The 19,740-nt window shown below is 41.0% G+C and overlaps 1 protein-coding gene across 1 annotated transcript in view; it reads left to right on the top strand.

The window, feature by feature from the left end:
- The window catches only part of LOC310942312 (semaphorin-3D), a 49,067-nt gene that overhangs the window by 25,219 nt on the left and 4,108 nt on the right, over positions 1-19,740 (top strand). The window contains exons 3-17 of the mRNA XM_083907685.1: positions 3,658-3,815; positions 5,056-5,118; positions 5,203-5,322; positions 6,653-6,743; positions 7,625-7,753; positions 8,814-8,956; positions 10,113-10,227; positions 11,013-11,082; positions 12,635-12,779; positions 14,774-14,996; positions 16,572-16,660; positions 17,106-17,147; positions 18,175-18,332; positions 19,191-19,255; positions 19,407-19,555. Of these exons, the coding sequence (XP_083763811.1) occupies positions 3,658-3,815; positions 5,056-5,118; positions 5,203-5,322; positions 6,653-6,743; positions 7,625-7,753; positions 8,814-8,956; positions 10,113-10,227; positions 11,013-11,082; positions 12,635-12,779; positions 14,774-14,996; positions 16,572-16,660; positions 17,106-17,147; positions 18,175-18,332; positions 19,191-19,255; positions 19,407-19,555 (1,760 nt within the window). The remainder of the gene's footprint in view (positions 1-3,657; positions 3,816-5,055; positions 5,119-5,202; positions 5,323-6,652; positions 6,744-7,624; positions 7,754-8,813; positions 8,957-10,112; positions 10,228-11,012; positions 11,083-12,634; positions 12,780-14,773; positions 14,997-16,571; positions 16,661-17,105; positions 17,148-18,174; positions 18,333-19,190; positions 19,256-19,406; positions 19,556-19,740) is intronic.

Raw genomic sequence — 19,740 nt, 5'->3', positions numbered from 1 at the left:
TCTCTATGAGCTAGTGCACGTCAAATCAGTTTCTAACCCTAGTCCGATTTTAGTCGGACTAAGCGTATACATGCAGGAGTAATCAGACTATGGATCTCATTATCCAGGTATATTAGTCCGACTAAGACTAGCCCGATTTTAGTCAGACTAACGTGTTTACGCGACATTAAGAAAACTGACTTATTGTCTTAGTCTGACTAAAATGGGACTATGAGGAGGACTACTGGTCCTGATAAGGTAAGTGATTCTGCGTAAATCTACAGTTGTTTATCATCTGCGTAGAAACTAACGATTAAAAACACGTGTTTGTGTGTGAATGAACCGTCGTGACCATCTTTTACCACATTTACGACGATAAATCACGTCGAAGGTGAGACAGAAAAGAATCAGTCGGTCTGTGCAGCTGCCGATTTTATTTTATTTTATTATTATTTTTTTAACATTCTTTCTTTCAAACACATCAAACAACCTGACACGTGTTGGAATGCGGCCATTTCTCACCATTCGCTGCCAAGTGGACGCGTCCCGCCGCTCAGATCTGCACCGAACCCTTTAAAACCTGTGGGAATGGCCCTTTAATCTGAACTCAGCCACGTCACAGAGGTCAGAGGTCAGAGGTCAGAGGTCAACGTGTCCTCCGTGTGTGTGTGTGTGTGTGTGAGGACATTTTTTTCACTGGTCCTCACAACGTTGAAAGGTTACGGTTCAGGACAAGGGAATGCTTTATGTCGTCGAGTGTCCTCAGTAAGAATGCTGCGTGAGAATGTGTGTGTGTGTTCTTGTACTTGCGGCATACTGAGGACCAGTGAGGGGTTTTTAACCAACAACGTGAGGACTTTTTTACAAAGTGAGGACATTTTGGCCGGTCCTCACTTTGTAAACATGTTATACTCTGTTTTTTTAACACAGGTCCTCACTTTGGTACAAAATCCTGTTTTCCAGGTGTTTCACACACGTTTCGCTCTGGGGCTCCACCTGCAGACATGTTATGGTACTGCACCCAGTAGTTCTTTTTAGATGTCATTCATGAAGGAGATATTTGTAATTGTGTTGATTTATAAAGTGGAAATGCTGGACCTCACTTTGTCAGCACTTTTACCTGGTCCTCAGTATGCAGCAAGTACAAGAATGTGTGTGTGTGTGTGTTCTTGTACTTGTGGCATACTGAGGACCAGTGAGGGTTTTTCACCAACAAAGTGAGGACATTTTGTCCGGTCCTCGCTTTGTTTACATTCAAATCGCTTCCTTAGCTCGTAAACATGCTAACACAGAGGTCCTCACTTTGGCACAAAAACCTGTTTTCCAGCCCTGGTGTTTCACACACTTTTTTGCTCTGGGGCTCCACCTGCAGACATGTTATGGTACTGCACCCAGTAGTTCTTTATCGATGTCATTCATGAAGCAGATATTTTTTGATTGTGTTGATTTATAAAGTGGAAATGCTGGTCCTCAGTGTGCAGCAAGTACAAGAATGTGTGTGTGTGTGTGTGTGTGTGTGTGTGGTCCTGCTGTTTCAGATTGTACAGAAGTCTTGAATGAACTGTAAAGCGGACATTTTATATTCTGAAAGAGTCTTTTCTTCTTTTCTCATCTGTCGTTTCATCTTTAATGAGAAGAAGAAGAAGCACGCACACACACACACACACACACACACACGCACACACACACACACACGCACGCACGCACACACACACACACGGTCAGGATTAAAATGACTATAATCTCCTGTGAAGAAGACGATCCGTGATCATAAAGTGAAGATTTATGGTCTTAAGGAGAAAAACTCCATCATCGTGTTTTTACGGCCGTTTTATCCTCGTTTTTCACTTCAGTCGTGATTTATGACTCACATTTATTTAAAAGACTGAACCTCGTGATCTGCTTAATCCTCTGAGTTATAAACGCTCACTTCCACAAAACTGACCTTTGTAAACCTCTCACTGATGTGAGGAATAAAACTGAATTACATCCAGACTTTTACCTGAGTGTAGGCTAACTTTACCTGAGTTTAGGCTTAGGCTTAAGTCACTTAAGTTAAGGCTAACTTAAACTAAGTTTAGGCATATTTTACAGAAGTTTTAGCTAACCTAAAACAAGTCTTGGATAATTTTTTACGTTTTGGCTAATTTTACCGAAGTTTTGGCTTTTGGCTAATTTTATTTATTTGGGCTAACTTTAGCTAAAGTTTAGCTAATGTTATCTAAAAATTGACAAACTTTAGCTAAGTTTTATTTAATGTTACCTAAAAATTGACTAACTTTTGCTAGGTTCTGACAAATTTTCCCAAAGTTTTGGATAATTTTACCGAAGTTTTAGCTTTTAGCCAAGTTTGGGCTAACTTTACCTAAGTTTTGCTACGTTTAGGCTTAAGTCACTTACGTTTAGGCTAACCTTACTTAAGTTTAGGCTAACTTTACCTAAGTTTAGGCTTAAGTCACTTAAGTTTAGGCTTACCTTACCTAAGTTTAGGCTAACTTTACCTATGTTTAGGCTTAAGTCACTTAAGTTTTGGCAAATTTTACCGAAGTTTTGGCTTTTGACTAATTGTATCTGTTTGGGCTAAGTTTAGCTAAGATTTAGCTTATGTTACCTAAAAACTGAGAAACTTTAGCTAGGTTTTGACTACTTACCCAAAGTTTTAGCTTTTAGACAATTTTATCTGTTTGGGCTAACTTTAGCTAATATTACCTAAGAATTGACTAACGTTAGCTAAGTTTTGACTCATTTGACCAAAGTTTTGGCTTATTTTATTGACATTTTGGCTAATGTTACCTGTTTTGGCTAACTTTACCTAACTTTTGGCAAATTTTACCTAAGAATTGACTCACTTAAACTAAGTTCTGGCTAATTTGAGCTGTCTTGACTAACTTTAGCTGAGGTTTGGCTAACCTTTAAAGCCCCTGACGTTAAGTGTGTCAGCTCACAGTGACTTAAAACAACGTGGAACATTTTAAATCTGCACTTTTAGACAGTCTCAGACGGGGCGGTGCCCTACAGTGCCCCCTATTGGAGCTGAATTTGTTCGGTCTGTTTAGGCCACTTTATTTAAACTGTTTGGTCATAAAGGTGTAACTCTGAGAGTGTTTCCTGACACAGATCAGTGAGTGCTGTGAACACAGATTTAGCTCTAAAGTGTTTCGCCGACAGCAGAGTTGTGAGTGATTAAAGACACTTGTGCGTTTGTCGTCGTCGCCGTCGTTCGGCTGTTTCGCGGCTGGTTAACGCAAAAGAAGCCGTTCACTGACCCGTGTCTCTTTAAACGCCGCCCAAGTGAAACAGAATGAGCCGCGCTGCGTTCAAGGACCCCGTGCAGCAGCAGTGTGCAGGCGTTTCACGGTTAATTTCCCTCAGTCGTCGGGTGATTAACGGCAGCAGAGTGAGGTCAACGCCGCTGACGCACAATTACACGCAGAGAATTTAAAAAAAAACCTGCGCAAGTATCTCAGGTGTAGGAGTGATTTTATTATTTTTGTAGGAGATCCAACAGATTCAGTTACTCAGAGTCAGTAAACGTTATCTCGCTGAACTAATTCATCAAAAACGGGAAAATTCCTTCTTGGAAAGTCTCAGCACTCTGCAGCGATCGGTGAACGTGTCCTGACAACTTTAAAGCTGAAGTTAGTGTTTATAAAACCTGGAGGTGTTTTTGCCTCTCAGACCTCAGGAACAGCTCTGCCACCTTCTGGACGGAGGGCGTCGGTGGCGGTGGGTTCCAGACTCTGCTGCTGGACCAGGATCAGGGCTGGCTGCTGGTCGGTGGTAAAGACCACATCTATCTGCTGAGGCCTGAGAGCCTGGATCTGCCGGCACAAGCTGTGAGTCATTTAATGTTTATCTTTTTAACGTTAGCTTATTTACGCGTCGTTGCTCAACGTCCTTTCTTAACTTTTCTGTGAAGAATTTCTACATGTTGCTTTCAAAGTACATTATTTTGCCTGTTTTGGCTAACCTAAATCAAGTTTTGGCTAATTTTACAAGTTTTGGCTAACCTAATACACATTTTCACTAACTTTAGCTAAGTTTTGGCTAATTTTACCTGTTTTAGCTAACTTTACCAAAATTTCGGCTAACTTTAGCTAAGTTTTGGCTAACTTTAGCTAAGTTTTGGCTAACTTTAGCTAAGTTTTGGCTAACTTTAGCTAAGTTTTGGCTAACTTTACCAATGTTTTGTCTAATTTTACCTGTTTTGGCTAACTTTACCTTAGCTTTGCCTAATGTAAGTTTTGGCTAACCTAAAACAAGTTTTGGCTGATTTCACAGAAGGCTTGACTAACCTAAACCAGATTTTGGTTAATTTTACCAAAGTTTTGGCTAACTTTAGCCAAGTTTTGCCTAATTTGACCTGTTTTGGCTAACTTTAGCTAAGTTTTGGCTAATTTGACCTGTTTTGGCTAATTTTACCTGTTTTGGCTGACTTTACCTAAGTTCTGGCTAATTTGACCTGTTTTGGCTAAATTTAGCTAAGTTTTAGCTAACCTAAAACAAGTTTTGGCTGATTTAACAGAAGATTTGACTAACCTCAACCAGATTTTGGATAATGTTAAGGAAGTTTTGGCTAATGTGACTTGTTTTGGCTAACTTTACCTATGCTTTGGCTAATGTGACCTGTTTTGGCTAACTTTAGCTAAGTTTTGGCAACTTTTACCTGTTTTGGCTAACTTTAGCCAAGTTTTGGCTAATTTGACCTGTTTTGGCTAAATTTTGCTAAGTTTAAGCTAACCTATAACAAGTTTTGGCTGATTTAACAGAAGGTTTGACTAACTTAAACCAGATTTTGGATAATGTTAAGGAAGTTATGGCTAACCTAAAACAAGTTTTGGCTAATTCTTGGCCAAAACAGGTCACATTAGCCAAGTTTTGGCTAATGTGACCTGTTTTGGCTAATAATAGCTAAGTTTTGGACCTTATTTACACGTCGTTGCTCAGCTTCCTTCCTTAAGTTTCTCTTTCTATGAAGATTTTCTCCATGTTGTTGCCGCGTGTCACCTTATCGATCAATCAATCGATCGATCAATTGATCAATAACACATGATCGGTCGTGTTTCACTCGCTCAGGTTCACTGGCCCGCGGTCAGAGAACATGTGGAACACTGCAGGCTGGCGGGGAAAAGCGTCGAGGTAAGCGTTTGCTGTTGTTCAGTGATCGATGGTTTTGATCGGGAATGTTTGGTTCATTGATCGGAAAAAACGGTTTGTTTTCAGAGTGAATGTGCGAACTTTGTGCGTCTGCTGCAGCCGTTCAACAAGACGCACGTGTACGTCTGTGGCACCGGAGCGTTTCATCCACAGTGCACGTACCTGCACACAGGAAACAGCAAAGAGGTGACAAACACTCACAACTGTCATATTTACACATATTTACACATAAATACACATATTTACACAAAAATACACATATTTACACCTACTTACGCATATTTACACATAAGTACACATATTTTCACATAATTACACATAAGTACACATATTTACACATAATTACACATACTGTATTTACACATAAGTACACATATTTACACAAGTACACATAATTACACATAAGTACACATATTTACACATATTCACACATGATTAAACATAAGTACACATATTTACACATAATTACACATACTGTATGTACACATAAGTACACATAATTACACATAAGTACACATAATTACATATAAGTACACATATTTACACATAATTACACATATTTACACATATTTACATATAAGTACACATAATTACACATACTGTATGTACACATAAGTACACATAATTACACATAAGTACACATAATTACACATAATTACACATATTTACACATAATTACACATATTTACACATAATTACACATAATTACACATATTTACACATATTTACACATTAGTACACATAATTACACATAATTACACATATTTACACATAATTACACATATTTACACATTAGTACACATAATTACACATACTGTATTTACACATATTTTACGTTTTGCAACACATATTTACACATAATTATGAATAATTACACATATTTACACATACTTTTAAATAATTACACATATTTACACATAACACATTACACATAATTACACTTAATTTCACATATTTATATAATTGTACATAATTACACATACTAACACATAATTACACATACTGTATTTACACATAAGTACACATAATTACACATACTGTATTTACACATAAGTACACATAATTACACATATTTACACATAATTATACATATTTACACCTAATTATGCATACACCCAATTACACATAAATACACATATTTACACATAATTTCACATATTTACACATAATTACACATATTTACACATATTTACACATACAGTGATTACTCCATTCATACAGCTCATCACGGATCTTCCTTCAAAATAAAACCAGGAAATTCATGCTTTTATTTTCTCATCACTGCGTTTTTACTGGAACTCTCTGTCGCCTCCTACTGGTTGACACTCAGCAGCTCAGCCTCTCACTGAAGGACGACTTTAGAATCAGGAGATTTGGTCCAGAAGAAGTTCATCAAAACAACCGAGGACAAAAGGTCAATTTGACCTTTTGGACAAAAGTTTGTTGATCTGTAAACATGTTTGTGTGTCTGTTTGTGTGTCTCTGTCTGTCTGTCTGTGTCTGTCTGTGTCTCTAGGGGTCGTCCCTCACGTTGTCTCACACAGTGGAGTCAGGACAAGGCAAATGTCCCTTCAGTCCCAGAGAGACGTTCACTGCCAGACTGAGCGGTGAGTCTCACGACAACAACAACAACAACAACAACATTTCTTTAACACTAAATAAACACAATTCTAACTCTAAAACCAGGTCTTAACTTTGAAAAAAAGCCCTTTAAGTTTGTGAGACAAAAATGTCCTCACAAAGGACAGTTAGTCTGCAGACACACACACACACACACACACACACACACTTTAAAGGGCTTTTTTCAAAGTTAAAGGCGCCATATGTAAGAATGTGGCCAAAAACAGTTACTACATTCAAATTCAAAACACCGAGGTCTTTTAGGTTTTAGTTTTCTGACGTAACTGGCAACCCGTGGTTGCTCTGCAGCTGAGACTCTACTGTCCGCAATGATTGGTAGACGGCGGTAGGTGGCGCCACGTGACGCCAAAACATGATTTCAAAACATAAACATGATTTGCAGTCTGCAAAAATATTTTTTTTTAATGCAAATATTTTGTCTGTACTGTTGTTGTTGGTGAGTTCAGTTTGTTATATGAACATTATTCCTGAGTCTCTGTGACATATTAGGAGGATTTTATGATTTATTACATAATGCACCTTTAAGAGTGTGTGGATTATAAAAAAATTACATTCCAGTTTAAATTCACCTTTAATTAAAATCCATCGTACGCGCGACAAAAGGTTTCGGAGAATTCGCGAACGTTTTGCGACGTTTCCGTGTTTTTTCGTGCTCAACTTTGGGAAAATGATGATGTCATAGCCCCGCCTCTTACGTCTTCGTGGTCTTCTTGTGTGCACAGCACGCTAAGCTGCTGTGGCAGCGTTTCAGCGCCACCTACAGGCCTGGAGTAGATGGACATTCCTCGAAATGATGGCGTGTGAATGTTTTGTTGACGTTTATTTGCTGTTTGTCGTCGTTCCTAAGACGGAGAACTGTACGCAGGCACCGCCGTCGACTTCATGGGAGCTAACGCTGCAATCTTCAGGACGACCACAGAGGGCAGCGGTCAGCACTACATCCGCACCGAGGCGTTCGACCACAACTGGCTCAACGGTGAGAAGCTGATTTTTCTTTATTCTGACGGCGAGTTTGTCCGATTTCAGACTTTTTAGTTGTTTTAATGGTAGTTTAGAAGTTTTGTTAGTAGTTTTAGTCGTAGTTTTGGTAGTAGTTAAGTAGTAGTTTTCATAGTTGCTTAACTGGTAGTTTCGTCATTTTTTGTAGGAGCTTTAGTAGATGTTTTCGTTTGTTTTAGTAGTTTAGTAAAAAAATTTGTTGCAGGTTTTTAGTTGTTTTACTGGTAGTTTAGAAGTGTTGTTAGCAGTTTTAGGAGTTGTTTTGATAGTTTAGGAGTGGTTTTAGTAGTAGTTGTTTAAGTAGTAGTTTTCATTGTTGTTTTACTCGTAGTAAGTCAGTTTTTAGTAGTTGTTTTACTGGTAGTTTCATAGTTTTGTTAGTCAGTTTTTAGTAGTTGTTTTATTGGTAGTTTCATAGTTTTTTGTAGTCGTTTTAGTTTGTTTTTGTGGTAGTTTTGTTCGTCGTTTTTGTCGTAGTTTTTGTCATTGTTTTACTGGTAGTTTCATAGTTTTAGTTTTGGTAGTTGTTTTAGTTTGTTTTTGTGGTAGTTTTGTTAGTCAGTTTTTAGTCGTTTTACTCATAGTTTTGTCGATTTTTGTAGTTGTTTTGGTGGTATTTTTGTTTGTAGTTTTTGTCGTAGTTTTAGAAGTTGTTTTACTGGTAGTTTTGTCATTTTTTGGTAGTTGTTTTAGTTTGTTTTATTGGTAGTTTTGTTCATAGTTTTTGACGTAGTTGTTTTACTGGTAGTTTCATAGTTTTTGTAGTAGTTTTGGTAGTTGTTTTCGTTTGTTTTAGTGGTAGTTTTGTTCGTCATTTTTGTCGTTGTTTTACTGATAGTTTAGTAGTTTTAGTTATGTTTTAGTAGTAGTTTTGTTAGTAGTTTAGTAATAGTTTTGGTGTTTTGATTGTAGTTAAGTAGTAGTTTTAGTAGTAGTAGAGTTTTTCACTTTAGTATTAAACCCAGGAACATGAGTTTTTCACTTTAGTATTAAACCCAGGAACATGAGTTTTTCACTGTTTCCCGTCTCGCTCTCAGAGCCGGAGTTCGTAGGATCCTTCTCCATCCCTGACACTCACAGTCCGGACGATGACAAAGTTTACTTCTTCTTCAAGGAGAAGGCGGTGGAGGCGGGACAGTGGGACCAGAGGGTTTACAGCCGCGTGGCTCGAGTCTGTAAGGTACGACCAAAACAGCCATGCAAAAGTCGTGTTTTTATAACTTCCTGTTTTGTTTAATCACTCCGTGAAGTGACTCAAAAAACGTACAACAGTGCGGGCAAATCAAAGGTCAGGATTTAGTAAAAAATGACACGTGGCGTTCCTCAGGGATCCGTGATCGAGCCGCACGACTTTGTACTTCATGTTGAAGAAATTGCACTTTGACAGTGAGCTGAGTTTAGTCTCGAAAACAAAAAGTATCTCGGAATGACTTGAAATTTACCATCATAATAGTCGGCATCGCCCTGAACAAGGATCCGTTGAAAATATTTGCAAATCTCTCAAGGAATAATTTTAATGAATTTTTGAAATTCAGGAAATGATACATAACTGGTAGTTTCATAGTTTTTTGTAGTTGTTTTAGTTTGTTTTTGTGGTAGTTTTGTTCGTCGCTTTTGTCATAGTTTTAGTTGTTGTTTTACTGGAAGTTTATTAGTTTTGTTAGTCAGTTTTTAGTAGTTGTTTTATTGGTAGTTTTGTTGTTTTTTGTAGTTGTTTTAGTGGTAGTTTTAGTCTTTTTTTTAATGGTAGTTTTGTTGTTTTTTGCAGTAGTTTTGGTAGTTGTTTTAGTTGTAGTTTTGTTTGCAGTCTTTGTCGTAGTATTGGTAGTTGTTTTACTGGTGGTGTCATATTTTTTTGTAGTAGTTGTTTTAGTGTGTTTTAGTGGTAGTTTTGTTCGTCTTTTTTGTCATAGTTTTAGTCGTTGTTTTACTGGTAGTTTAGTAAAAAGAAAATCTTAAATCTTAATATGTAAAAACAAAAAAGTGCAAGAAATAGAAATATTTACCCCTAAAACTTTAAGTACTTATGAAGTACAGGTTTTACTCTTTTTTTATATAATCAAAAAGGTACAAATACTCTTAGTGTACACTTATTTCTGACAGCGTATAAAGTAAAAGTCTGATTTTAAAACAATGAAAACAATTGCGTGTAAATTAAAGATGACGTTCCTCAGGGATCCACGACCGGCCCGCACAACTTTAAACCCTATAATATTTGAATTTGTATTTCTGTTGTTATATTTAGAAAAAGGTACATATATGTACTTAAAGGTAGAATAATTATACCTTATATATTTGCCTAACTTGTACCTTTAAGTGTAATCCTGTCTGTGCAGAATGACGTCGGAGGGAGGCGGAGTCTGATCAACCGCTGGACGACCTTCCTCAAAGCCCGACTGGTGTGTTCGGTGCCCGGAGCGTCAGGCGTGGACACACACTTTGACGAGCTGGGTAACGCTCAATTCCTTCCCCCTCTTCCTTCCTGTCTGACTCGTCTTCAGCGAGGACAGACTTTTGTCTTCACAGGTCTGATGAGGACAAACGTCTCCTCCTTTTCCTTCCTTCTTTCCTCCTCCCTTGTCTTTTAAGAGTTATAGTTTTGAATATTTTTTTTGGATCTTGGATTTTAATCTTTTAATCTGGTCATAAACTCTGTTAACTTCAGGATTTAACCCAGGAATGTGAATTTTATGTTGAATTATTAACTTCTGGTAAAAATATTTTACCATAATTTTTGACTCCAGGTTTAAACCCAGGAACATGAATTTTCACTTTAGGTTTAAACACTGGAACATGAATGTTTCCCTTCAGGTTTAAACCCGGGAACATGAATTTATCACTTTAGGTTTAAACCTGGTAACATGATTTTTTTAAATTTAGGTTTAAACCCGGGAACATGAATTTTTCACTTTAGGTTTAAACCCGGGAACATGAATTTTTCACTTTAGGTGTAAACCTGGGAACATGAATTTTTCACTTTAGGATTAAACCTGGGAACATGAATTTTTCACTTTAGGTTTAAACCCAGGAACATGAGTTTTTTACTTTGTGTTTAAACCTGGGAACATGAATTCCAGTAATATACATTTTAGCACATTATATTAGAGTTTTGAAACAAACTCCTCAGTTTTCAGTCTTGTGAGTTTGAGTCTTTTCAAAGTGACTTGACTCGTCGTGTTTTAAATGTTATTTTAATGTTGTTTTAATGCTGTGACTGTTTGTCCTCGTTTTTTCAGAGGACATTTTTGTTCTGGAGACTAAAGATCCACAGAACCCGATCATCTACGGCGTCTTCAGCACGTCCAGGTGAGGAAACAGTCACACAATTTGTAAACTGAAGTTTGTAAAGTCACTCACTCTCTCACACCAAAGCCACTCACTCTCTCACACCAAAGTCACTCACTCTCCCACACCAAAGTCACTCACTCTCCCACACCAAAGCCACTCACTCTCTCACACCAAAGTCACTCACTCTCCCGCACCAAAGTCACTCACTCTCCCACACCAAAGTCACTCACTCTCCCACACCAAAGTCACTCACTCTCACACACCAAAGTCACTCACTCTCTCACACCAAAGCCACTCACTCTCTCACACCAAAGTCACTCACTCTCCCACACCAAAGTCACTCACTCTCCCACACCAAAGCCACTCACTCTCTCACACCAAAGTCACTCACTCTCCCACACCAAAGTCACTCACTCTCCCACACCAAAGTCACTCACTCTCACACACCAAAGTCACTCACTCTCACACACCAGAGTCACCCACTCTCCCACACCAAAGTCACTCTCTCTCACACCAAAGTCACTCACTCTCTCACACCAAAGTCACTCACTCTCCCACACCAAAGTCACTCACTCTCACACACCAAAGTCACTCACTCTCACACACCAGAGTCACTCACTCTCACACACCAAAGTCACTCACTCTCTCACACCAAAGTCACTCACTCTCCTACACCAAAGTCACTCACTCTCACACACCAAAGTCACTCACTCTCACACACCAGAGTCACTCACTCTCACACACCAAAGTCACTCACTCTCTCACACCAAAGTCACTCACTCTCCCACACCAAAGTCACTCACTCTCCCACACCAAAGTCACTCACTCTCCCACACCAAAGTCACTCACTCTCACACACCAAAGTCACTCACTCTCACACACCAAAGTCACTCACTCTCCCACACCAAAGCCACTCACTCTCCCACACCAAAGTCACTCACTCTCTCACACCAAAGTCACTCACTCTCCCGCACCAAAGTCACTCACTCTCCCACACCAAAGTCACTCACTCTCTCGCACCAAAGTCACTCACTCTCCCACACCAAAGTCTCTCACTCTCCCACACCAAAGTCACTCACTGTCCCGTTCCAAAGTCACTCACTCTCAAGCACCAAAGTCACTCACTCTCTCACACCAAAGTCACTCACTCTCCCACACCAAAGTCACTCACTCTCTCGCACCAAAGTCACTCGCTCTCCCACACCAAAGTCACTCGCTCTCCCGCACCAAAGTCACCCACTCTGGTGTGGGAGAGTGAGTGACTTTGGTGCAGGGAGAGGTGTTATGAATAATTAGCTCACGTGCACGCTCACTGCCAGGCGGCCACGTGCACATGCACGCCCAGTGGTGTGGAAGTTCAGAGGTCATGTGTGTGTGTGTGTCGGGGTCAAAGGTGAAGAGGCCTGGCTGCTTGTGTTATTGTAACTCCCTCCTCTCTCTCTCTCCTTCCTTCCTTCCTTCCTTCCTTCCTTCCTTTCCTCCCTCCTGTTCTGTTTTCTGTCTTTTTTCCCCTCCCCCTGACCTTGACTCCGCCCCCTTCATTCATCCGTTCATGTCGTCTTTTCCTCAGCTCTATATTCCGCGGCTCGGCCGTGTGTGTTTACTCCATGGCGTCGATCCGCGCCGTCTTCAACGGACCGTTCGCCCACAGAGACGCTGCTGAACACCACTGGGTGGAGTTCAAGGGCCGCATTCCATACCCAAGACCTGGGACTGTAAGTGCACTGACCTCACTCACTCACTCACTCACTCACTCACTCACTCACTCACTCACTCACTCACTCACTCACTCATTGTGCTACTGTGTTTCCTCACAATCATGTTTGTTAATGAAAGGGTGAGTCTCCTCACTCGTCTCCTGTCTCGTGTCCTCAGTGTCCTCACTTGTCTCCTGACTTGTCTCCTGTGTCGTCTCCTTGTGTCCTCATTCCTGTCCTGTCTCATGTCCTCAGTGTCCTGACTTGTCCCCTGACTCGTCTCCTTACTCGTGTCCTCAATGTCCTCACTCGTCTCCTGTCTCGTGTCCTCGTCTCCTCACTCGTTTCCTCACTCGTCTCCTGACTCGTGTCCTCACTCGTCTCCTGTCTCATGTCCTTGTGTTCTCAGTGTCCTCACTCGTCTCCTCACTCATCTCCTTGTCTCCTCAGTGTCCTCACTCGTCTCCTTGTCTCCTCAGTGTCCTCACTCATGTCCTTACTCGTCTCCTTGTGTCGTCACTCGTCTCCTCGTGTCCTCACTCGTCTCCTCGTGTCCTCACTCGTCTCCTTGTGTCCTCACTCATCTCCTTGTGTCCTCACTTGTCTACTTGTGTCCTCAGTGTCCCAGTGAGACGTACGTCCAGCTCCATAAGTGTCTCTTTGTGTCCTCACTGGTGTCCTCACTTGTCCCCTTGTGTCCTCAGTGTCCCAGTGAGACGTACGACCAGCTCCATAAGTGTCTCCTTGTGTCCTCACTGGTGTCCTCACTTGTCTCCTTGTGTCCTCAGTGTCCCAGTGAGACATACAACCAGCTCCATAAGTGTCTCCTTGTGTCCTCACTGGTGTCTTCACTCGTCCCCTTGTGTCCTCAGTGTCCCAGTGAGACGTACGACCAGCTCCATAAGTGTCTCCTTGTGTCCTCACTGGTGTCCTCACTTGTCCCCTTGTGTCCTCAGTGTCCCAGTGAGACGTACGACCAGCTCCATAAGTGTCTCCTTGTGTCCTCACTGGTGTCCTCACTTGTCCCCTTGTGTCCTCAGTGTCCCAGTGAGACGTACGACCAGCTCCATAAGTGTCTCTTTGTGTCCTCACTGGTGTCCTCACTTGTCCCCTTGTGTCCTCAGTGTCCCAGTGAGACGTACGACCAGCTCCATAAGTGTCTCTTTGTGTCCTCACTGGTGTCCTCACTTGTCTCCTTGTGTCCTCAGTGTCCCAGTGAGACGTACGACCAGCTCCATAAGTGTCTCTTTGTGTCCTCACTGGTGTCCTCACTTGTCCCCTTGTGTCCTCAGTGTCCCAGTGAGACGTACGACCAGCTCCATAAGTGTCTCTTTGTGTCCTCACTGGTGTCCTCACTTGTCTCCTTGTGTCCTCAGTGTCCCAGTGAGACGTACGACCAGCTCCATAAGTGTCTCTTTGTGTCCTCACTGGTGTCCTCACTTGTACCCTTGTGTCCTCAGTGTCCCAGTGAGACGTACGACCAGCTCCATAAGTGTCTCTTTGTGTCCTCACTTGTCCCCTTGTGTCCTCAGTGTCCCAGTGAGACGTACGACCAGCTCCATAAGTGTCTCTTTGTGTCCTCACTGGTGTCCTCACTTGTCTCCTTGTGTCCTCAGTGTCCCAGTGAGACGTACGACCAGCTCCATAAGTGTCTCTTTGTGTCCTCACTGGTGTCCTCACTTGTACCCTTGTGTCCTCAGTGTCCCAGTGAGACGTACGACCAGCTCCATAAGTGTCTCTTTGTGTCCTCACTTGTCCCCTTGTGTCCTCAGTGTCCCAGTGAGACGTACGACCAGCTCCATAAGTGTCTCTTTGTGTCCTCACTGGTGTCCTCACTTGTCTCCTTGTGTCCTCAGTGTCCCAGTGAGACGTACGACCAGCTCCATAAGTGTCTCTTTGTGTCCTCACTGGTGTCCTCACTTGTACCCTTGTGTCCTCAGTGTCCCAGTGAGACGTACGACCAGCTCCATAAGTGTCTCTTTGTGTCCTCACTTGTCCCCTTGTGTCCTCAGTGTCCCAGTGAGACGTACGACCAGCTCCATAAGTCCACCAGAGACTTCCCTGATGACGTGGTGAGCTTCATGAGACAGCACCAGCTGATGTGGGACGCTGTCCCTCCTGTGGGAGGACGACCCGTTCTGACCCGGGTCAACGCTCCCTACATGTTAAAGAAGGTGGTGGTGGACAGAGTGGACGCTGAGGACGGACCTTATGATGTCCTTCACCTGGGGACAGGTGAGACACAACAGCTGCTGCTGCTCTGCTGCCTCCTGTGGTCACTGTGTGTCACTGACGGCAATCTGAACAGTTTATGATATAAGACATTTGAAGTGAATGAGTGAGTGAATGAGTGAGTGAATTAATGAGTGAGTGACTGAGTGAATGAGTGAGTGAGTGAGTGAGTGAGTGAATGAGTGAGTGAGTGAGTGAGTGAGTGAGTGAATGAATGAGTGAGTGAGTGAATGAGTGAGTGAGTGAGTGAGTGAATGAATGAGTGAGTGAATGAATGAGTGAGTGAGTGAATGAGTGAGTGACTGAGTGAATGAGTGAGTGAGTGACTGAGTGACTGAGTGAATGAGTGAGTGAATGAATGAGTGAGTGAGTGAGTGAGTGAATGAGTGAGTGAGTGAATGAATGACTGAGTGAATGAGTGAGTGAGTGAATGAGTGAGTGACTGAGTGACTGAGTGAATGAGTGAGTGAATGAATGAGTGAGTGAGTGAGTGAATGAGTGAGTGAATGAGTGAGTGACTGAGTGAATGAGTGAGTGAATTAATGAGTGAATGAATGAGTGAGTGACTGAGTGAATGAGTGTGAGTGAGTGAGTGAGCGAGTGAATGAGTGAGTGAGTGAATGAGTGAGTGAATTAATGAGTGAGTGAATGAGTGAATGAATGAGTGAGTGAGTGAATGAGTGACTGAGTGAATGAATGAGTGAGTGAATGGGTGAAAGAGTGAGTGAGTGAGTGAATGGGTGAATGAGTGAGTGAATGGGTGAGTGAGTGAGTGAGTGAATGAATGAGTGAGTAAATGAGTGAGTGAATTAATGAGTGAATGAATGAGTGAGTGACTGAGTGAATGAGTGTGTGAGTGAATGAGTGAGTGAGTGAATGAGTGAGTGAGTGAATGGGTGAGTGAGTGAATGAGTGAGTTAGTGAGTGAATGAATGAGTGAGTGAGTGAATGAGTGAATGAATGAGTGAATGAATGAGTGAGTGAATGAGTGAGTGAATGAGTGAGTGAGTGAGTTAGAATGGGTGAATGAGTGAGTGAGTGAATGAGTGAGTGAGTGAGTTAGAATGGGTGAGTGAGTGAGTGAGTGAATGAGTGAGTGAGTGAATGAGTGAGTGAGTGAGTGTGTGTGTGCGTGTGTGTGTGCGTGTGCGTGTGCGTGCGCGTGTGTGTGTGCGTGTGTGTGTGCGTGTGCGTGCGTGCGTGCGTGTGTGTGTGTGTGTGTGCGTGCGTGCGTGTGTGTGTGTGTGTGTGTCACTAACAGCTGCTGTGACTTAAATCTTGAGCCTGAACTTATTTTGTGTTCACTGAGCTTCACAGTAACTCTGTTACTATAGTTACCAGTGCAGGATGTGACCTGTGTTACCGTGACGACGGCCAGAGAACATTCACTGACCTTTGCCTCGTCACACACACACACACACACACAGAGGTCAAGTGTGAAAGGGTGGTGTCATCATCATATATACGTATATATACGTAAAAATATATACATATATATAAATAGTATATATACTGTATTTACACATATAGTACTTGTATATCATTCCTTTTTCCTCACTTGTCTCTTGTTGTTTCCAGATGACGGTAAAGTGTTGAAGACTGTGTCAATCATCAAAGACGACCAGGACACAGAGGAGATCATTCTAGAAGAACTGACCGTCTTCAAGGTGAGACAATGTCCTCCAGGTGACAGAGGACAAAAGACAGAGAGACAGGACAGACAGAGAGAGACAGAGGACAGGTGAAGGAAAGAAGGGAAACAAACACAGGAAGTTTACGTCAAACAGGAAGTGAAGCAGTGACTAAGCGTTCAGCTTCCTGTCTGTTTCTGTACAGTGGGGAAAACAAGGACACAGGACGGATGTTTTTATCACATTACTCACTCACTCAGAGAGGTCAAAGGTCACAGGTCAAAGGTCAGTGACCTCTGAACAGTGACCTCTGACCTCTGTGTGTGCTGCACTTGTTTTAAAGAGGAATCTCACTTCTCCATCAGTCCTAAAGGATGAGCAGACACTGCCACCTGCTGGAGAACAAGCAGAACAGCAGTGTTTTTAGAAAAGTTTTGAGTTCACGTCGAAGTCAATGTTTTTCTCTCCTCTTTTCAAACAGAGCTCTGCCCCCATTCTGAGCATGAAGCTGTCAACAAAGAGAGTATGTATACTACTGGATACTACTAATACTACTGTACTACTATATACTGTACTGTACTATTATACTACTGGATACTACTAATACTACTGTACTACTATATACTGTACTGTACTATTATACTACTGGATACTACTAATACTACTGTACTACTAATACTGTACTGTACTATTATACTACTAGATACTTTACTATTATACTACTATATACCATACTATTATACTACTATATAATATACTGTACTATTATACTACTATATACTACACTGTACTATTATACTACTATATAATATACTGTACTATTATACCACTATATACTACACTGTACTATTATACTACTATATACTATACTATTAGACTACTATATAATATACTCTACTATTATACTACTATATACAATACTGTATTATTATACTATTATACTACTATATAATAAACTGTACTATTATACTACTATATACTATACTGTACTATTATACTACTATATACTATACTATTATACTACTATATAATATACTGTACTATTATACTACTATATACTATACTGTATTATTTATTATACTATTATACTACTATATACTATACTGTATTATTATACTATTATACTACTATACTACTATTCTACTAATACTACTGTACTACTATTATACTACTTTACTACTAATACTACTGTACTACTATTAGACTACTATATACGATACTGTATTATTATACTAGCAGCTCTCTCTCTCTCTCTCTCTCTGTATTGACCCTCTGTGTCTCTCGCCCACAGCAGCAGCTCTCTCGCTCTCTCTCTCTCTCTCTGTATTGACCCTCTGTGTCTCTCGCCCACAGCAGCTCTCTCTCTCTCTCTCTCTCTCTCTCTCTCTGTATTGACCCTCTGTGTCTCTCGCCCACAGCAGCTCTCTCGCACTCTCTCTCGCTCTCTCTCTCTCTCTCTGTATTGACCCTCTGTGTCTCTCGCCCACAGCAGCTCTCTCTCTCTCCCTCTCTCTCTCTCTGTATTGACCCTCTGTGTCTCTCGCCCACAGCAGCAGCTCTATATCCTGAGTGTTGTGGGCGTGGCTCAGCTCAGGCTGCAGAGATGTGAACTGTACGGCACAGACTGTGCTGAGTGCTGCCTCGCCAGAGACCCTTACTGTTCCTGGGACGGACAGACCTGCTCCAGGTTCTTCCCCACCACCAAGAGGTACCACTCACTCTCCCGCACCAAAGTCCATAGAGAAAACCAGTGATTTTAACATCATCAGCACACAGGAGTTCACAGGAGTTGTTGATCCACTGCTGAACTCCATCACTAACTTATAATGACTGATTTTTGTCTAACAGTGAGATAAAGCCTCTAACATGTTCATGAGACGCTGTCGACTTAAGATGACGTAGATTTTATTCAAGTTTTATTTCCGTCGCTAAAAATCTGTGTTCCCAACCATATTTTTATTTAATTATAAAAAATAATTAATGTGTCCCCAACCATATTTTAATTAATTAATCTGTGTCCCCAACCATATTTGTATTAATTAATCTGTGTCCCCAACCATATTTGTATTTATTTATTTATTCATTTATTTATTTATTTAATTAATTATTTTATGAATCAATTAATCTGTGTCCCCAACCATATTTGTATTTATTTATTTATTCATATATTCATTTATTTAATTAATTATTTTATGAATCAATTAATCTGTGTCCCCAACCATATTTGTATTCATTTATTTATTTAATTAATTAATTAACAAATTAATGTCTCCCAAACCATATTTTTATTTCATTAATCAATTAATCTGTGTCCCAACCATATTGTATTTATGTATTTATTTAATTAATTATTTAATTAATTAATTAATTAATTAATTAATTAATTAACAATTAATCTGTGTCCCCAACCATATTTTTATTTAATAAATTAATTAATCTGTGTCCCCAACCATTTTAATTAATTAATTAATTAATTAATTAATTAAAAAAACATAAAACATAAACAACAGGAGACATGTTATAAACTCTCTCTACGTGTGTGTGTGTGTGTGTGTGTGTGTCTCAGGCGAGCGAGGAGACAGGATGTGAAGTATGGCGACCCCTGGAGTCAGTGTCCGGTCACAGACGACGGTGAGGTCCAGGGACCGCGCGGCGTCGCTTTATGTCACAGGACGCGGTCGCGTACAGAAGCAGAGGATTTCCTCTCACATACACACTCACATGTGATTGACGGTGTTTTGAGATGAAATGGTTGTGATCACGTGCTCGTGTGTGTTTTCAGACTCCGCCTCTGTGGAGGTGAGGGCGGTGTACGGCGTGGAGGGAAACTCCACCTTCCTGGAGTGTCTTCCTCGGTTGCCTCAGGCCGAGCTCAGGTGGACGACGACGTCGCAGCGCAACGCGGGAAGTGAGTCACGTGACATCAGAGCGGTGAGTCACGCCGACGTCACCGAAGTCCATCGACAAAAACAGCCAATCATCTAGCTATCTTGTTAGCTATGTAAATACGTAGATAATTGTTTATCTTGTTAGCTATGTAACAAGCTAATCATCTAGCTATCTACTTAGCTATGTAAATATCTAACTAATTATCTCACTGTCTTGTTAGCTATGTA

This window comes from Microchirus variegatus, assembly GCF_963457635.1.
Source record: "Microchirus variegatus genome assembly, chromosome: 21".
Classification (NCBI taxonomy): domain Eukaryota; kingdom Metazoa; phylum Chordata; class Actinopteri; order Pleuronectiformes; family Soleidae; genus Microchirus; species Microchirus variegatus.
Note: the sequence above shows the minus strand (reverse complement) of the source record. Positions and strands in the feature narration are given on the sequence as shown.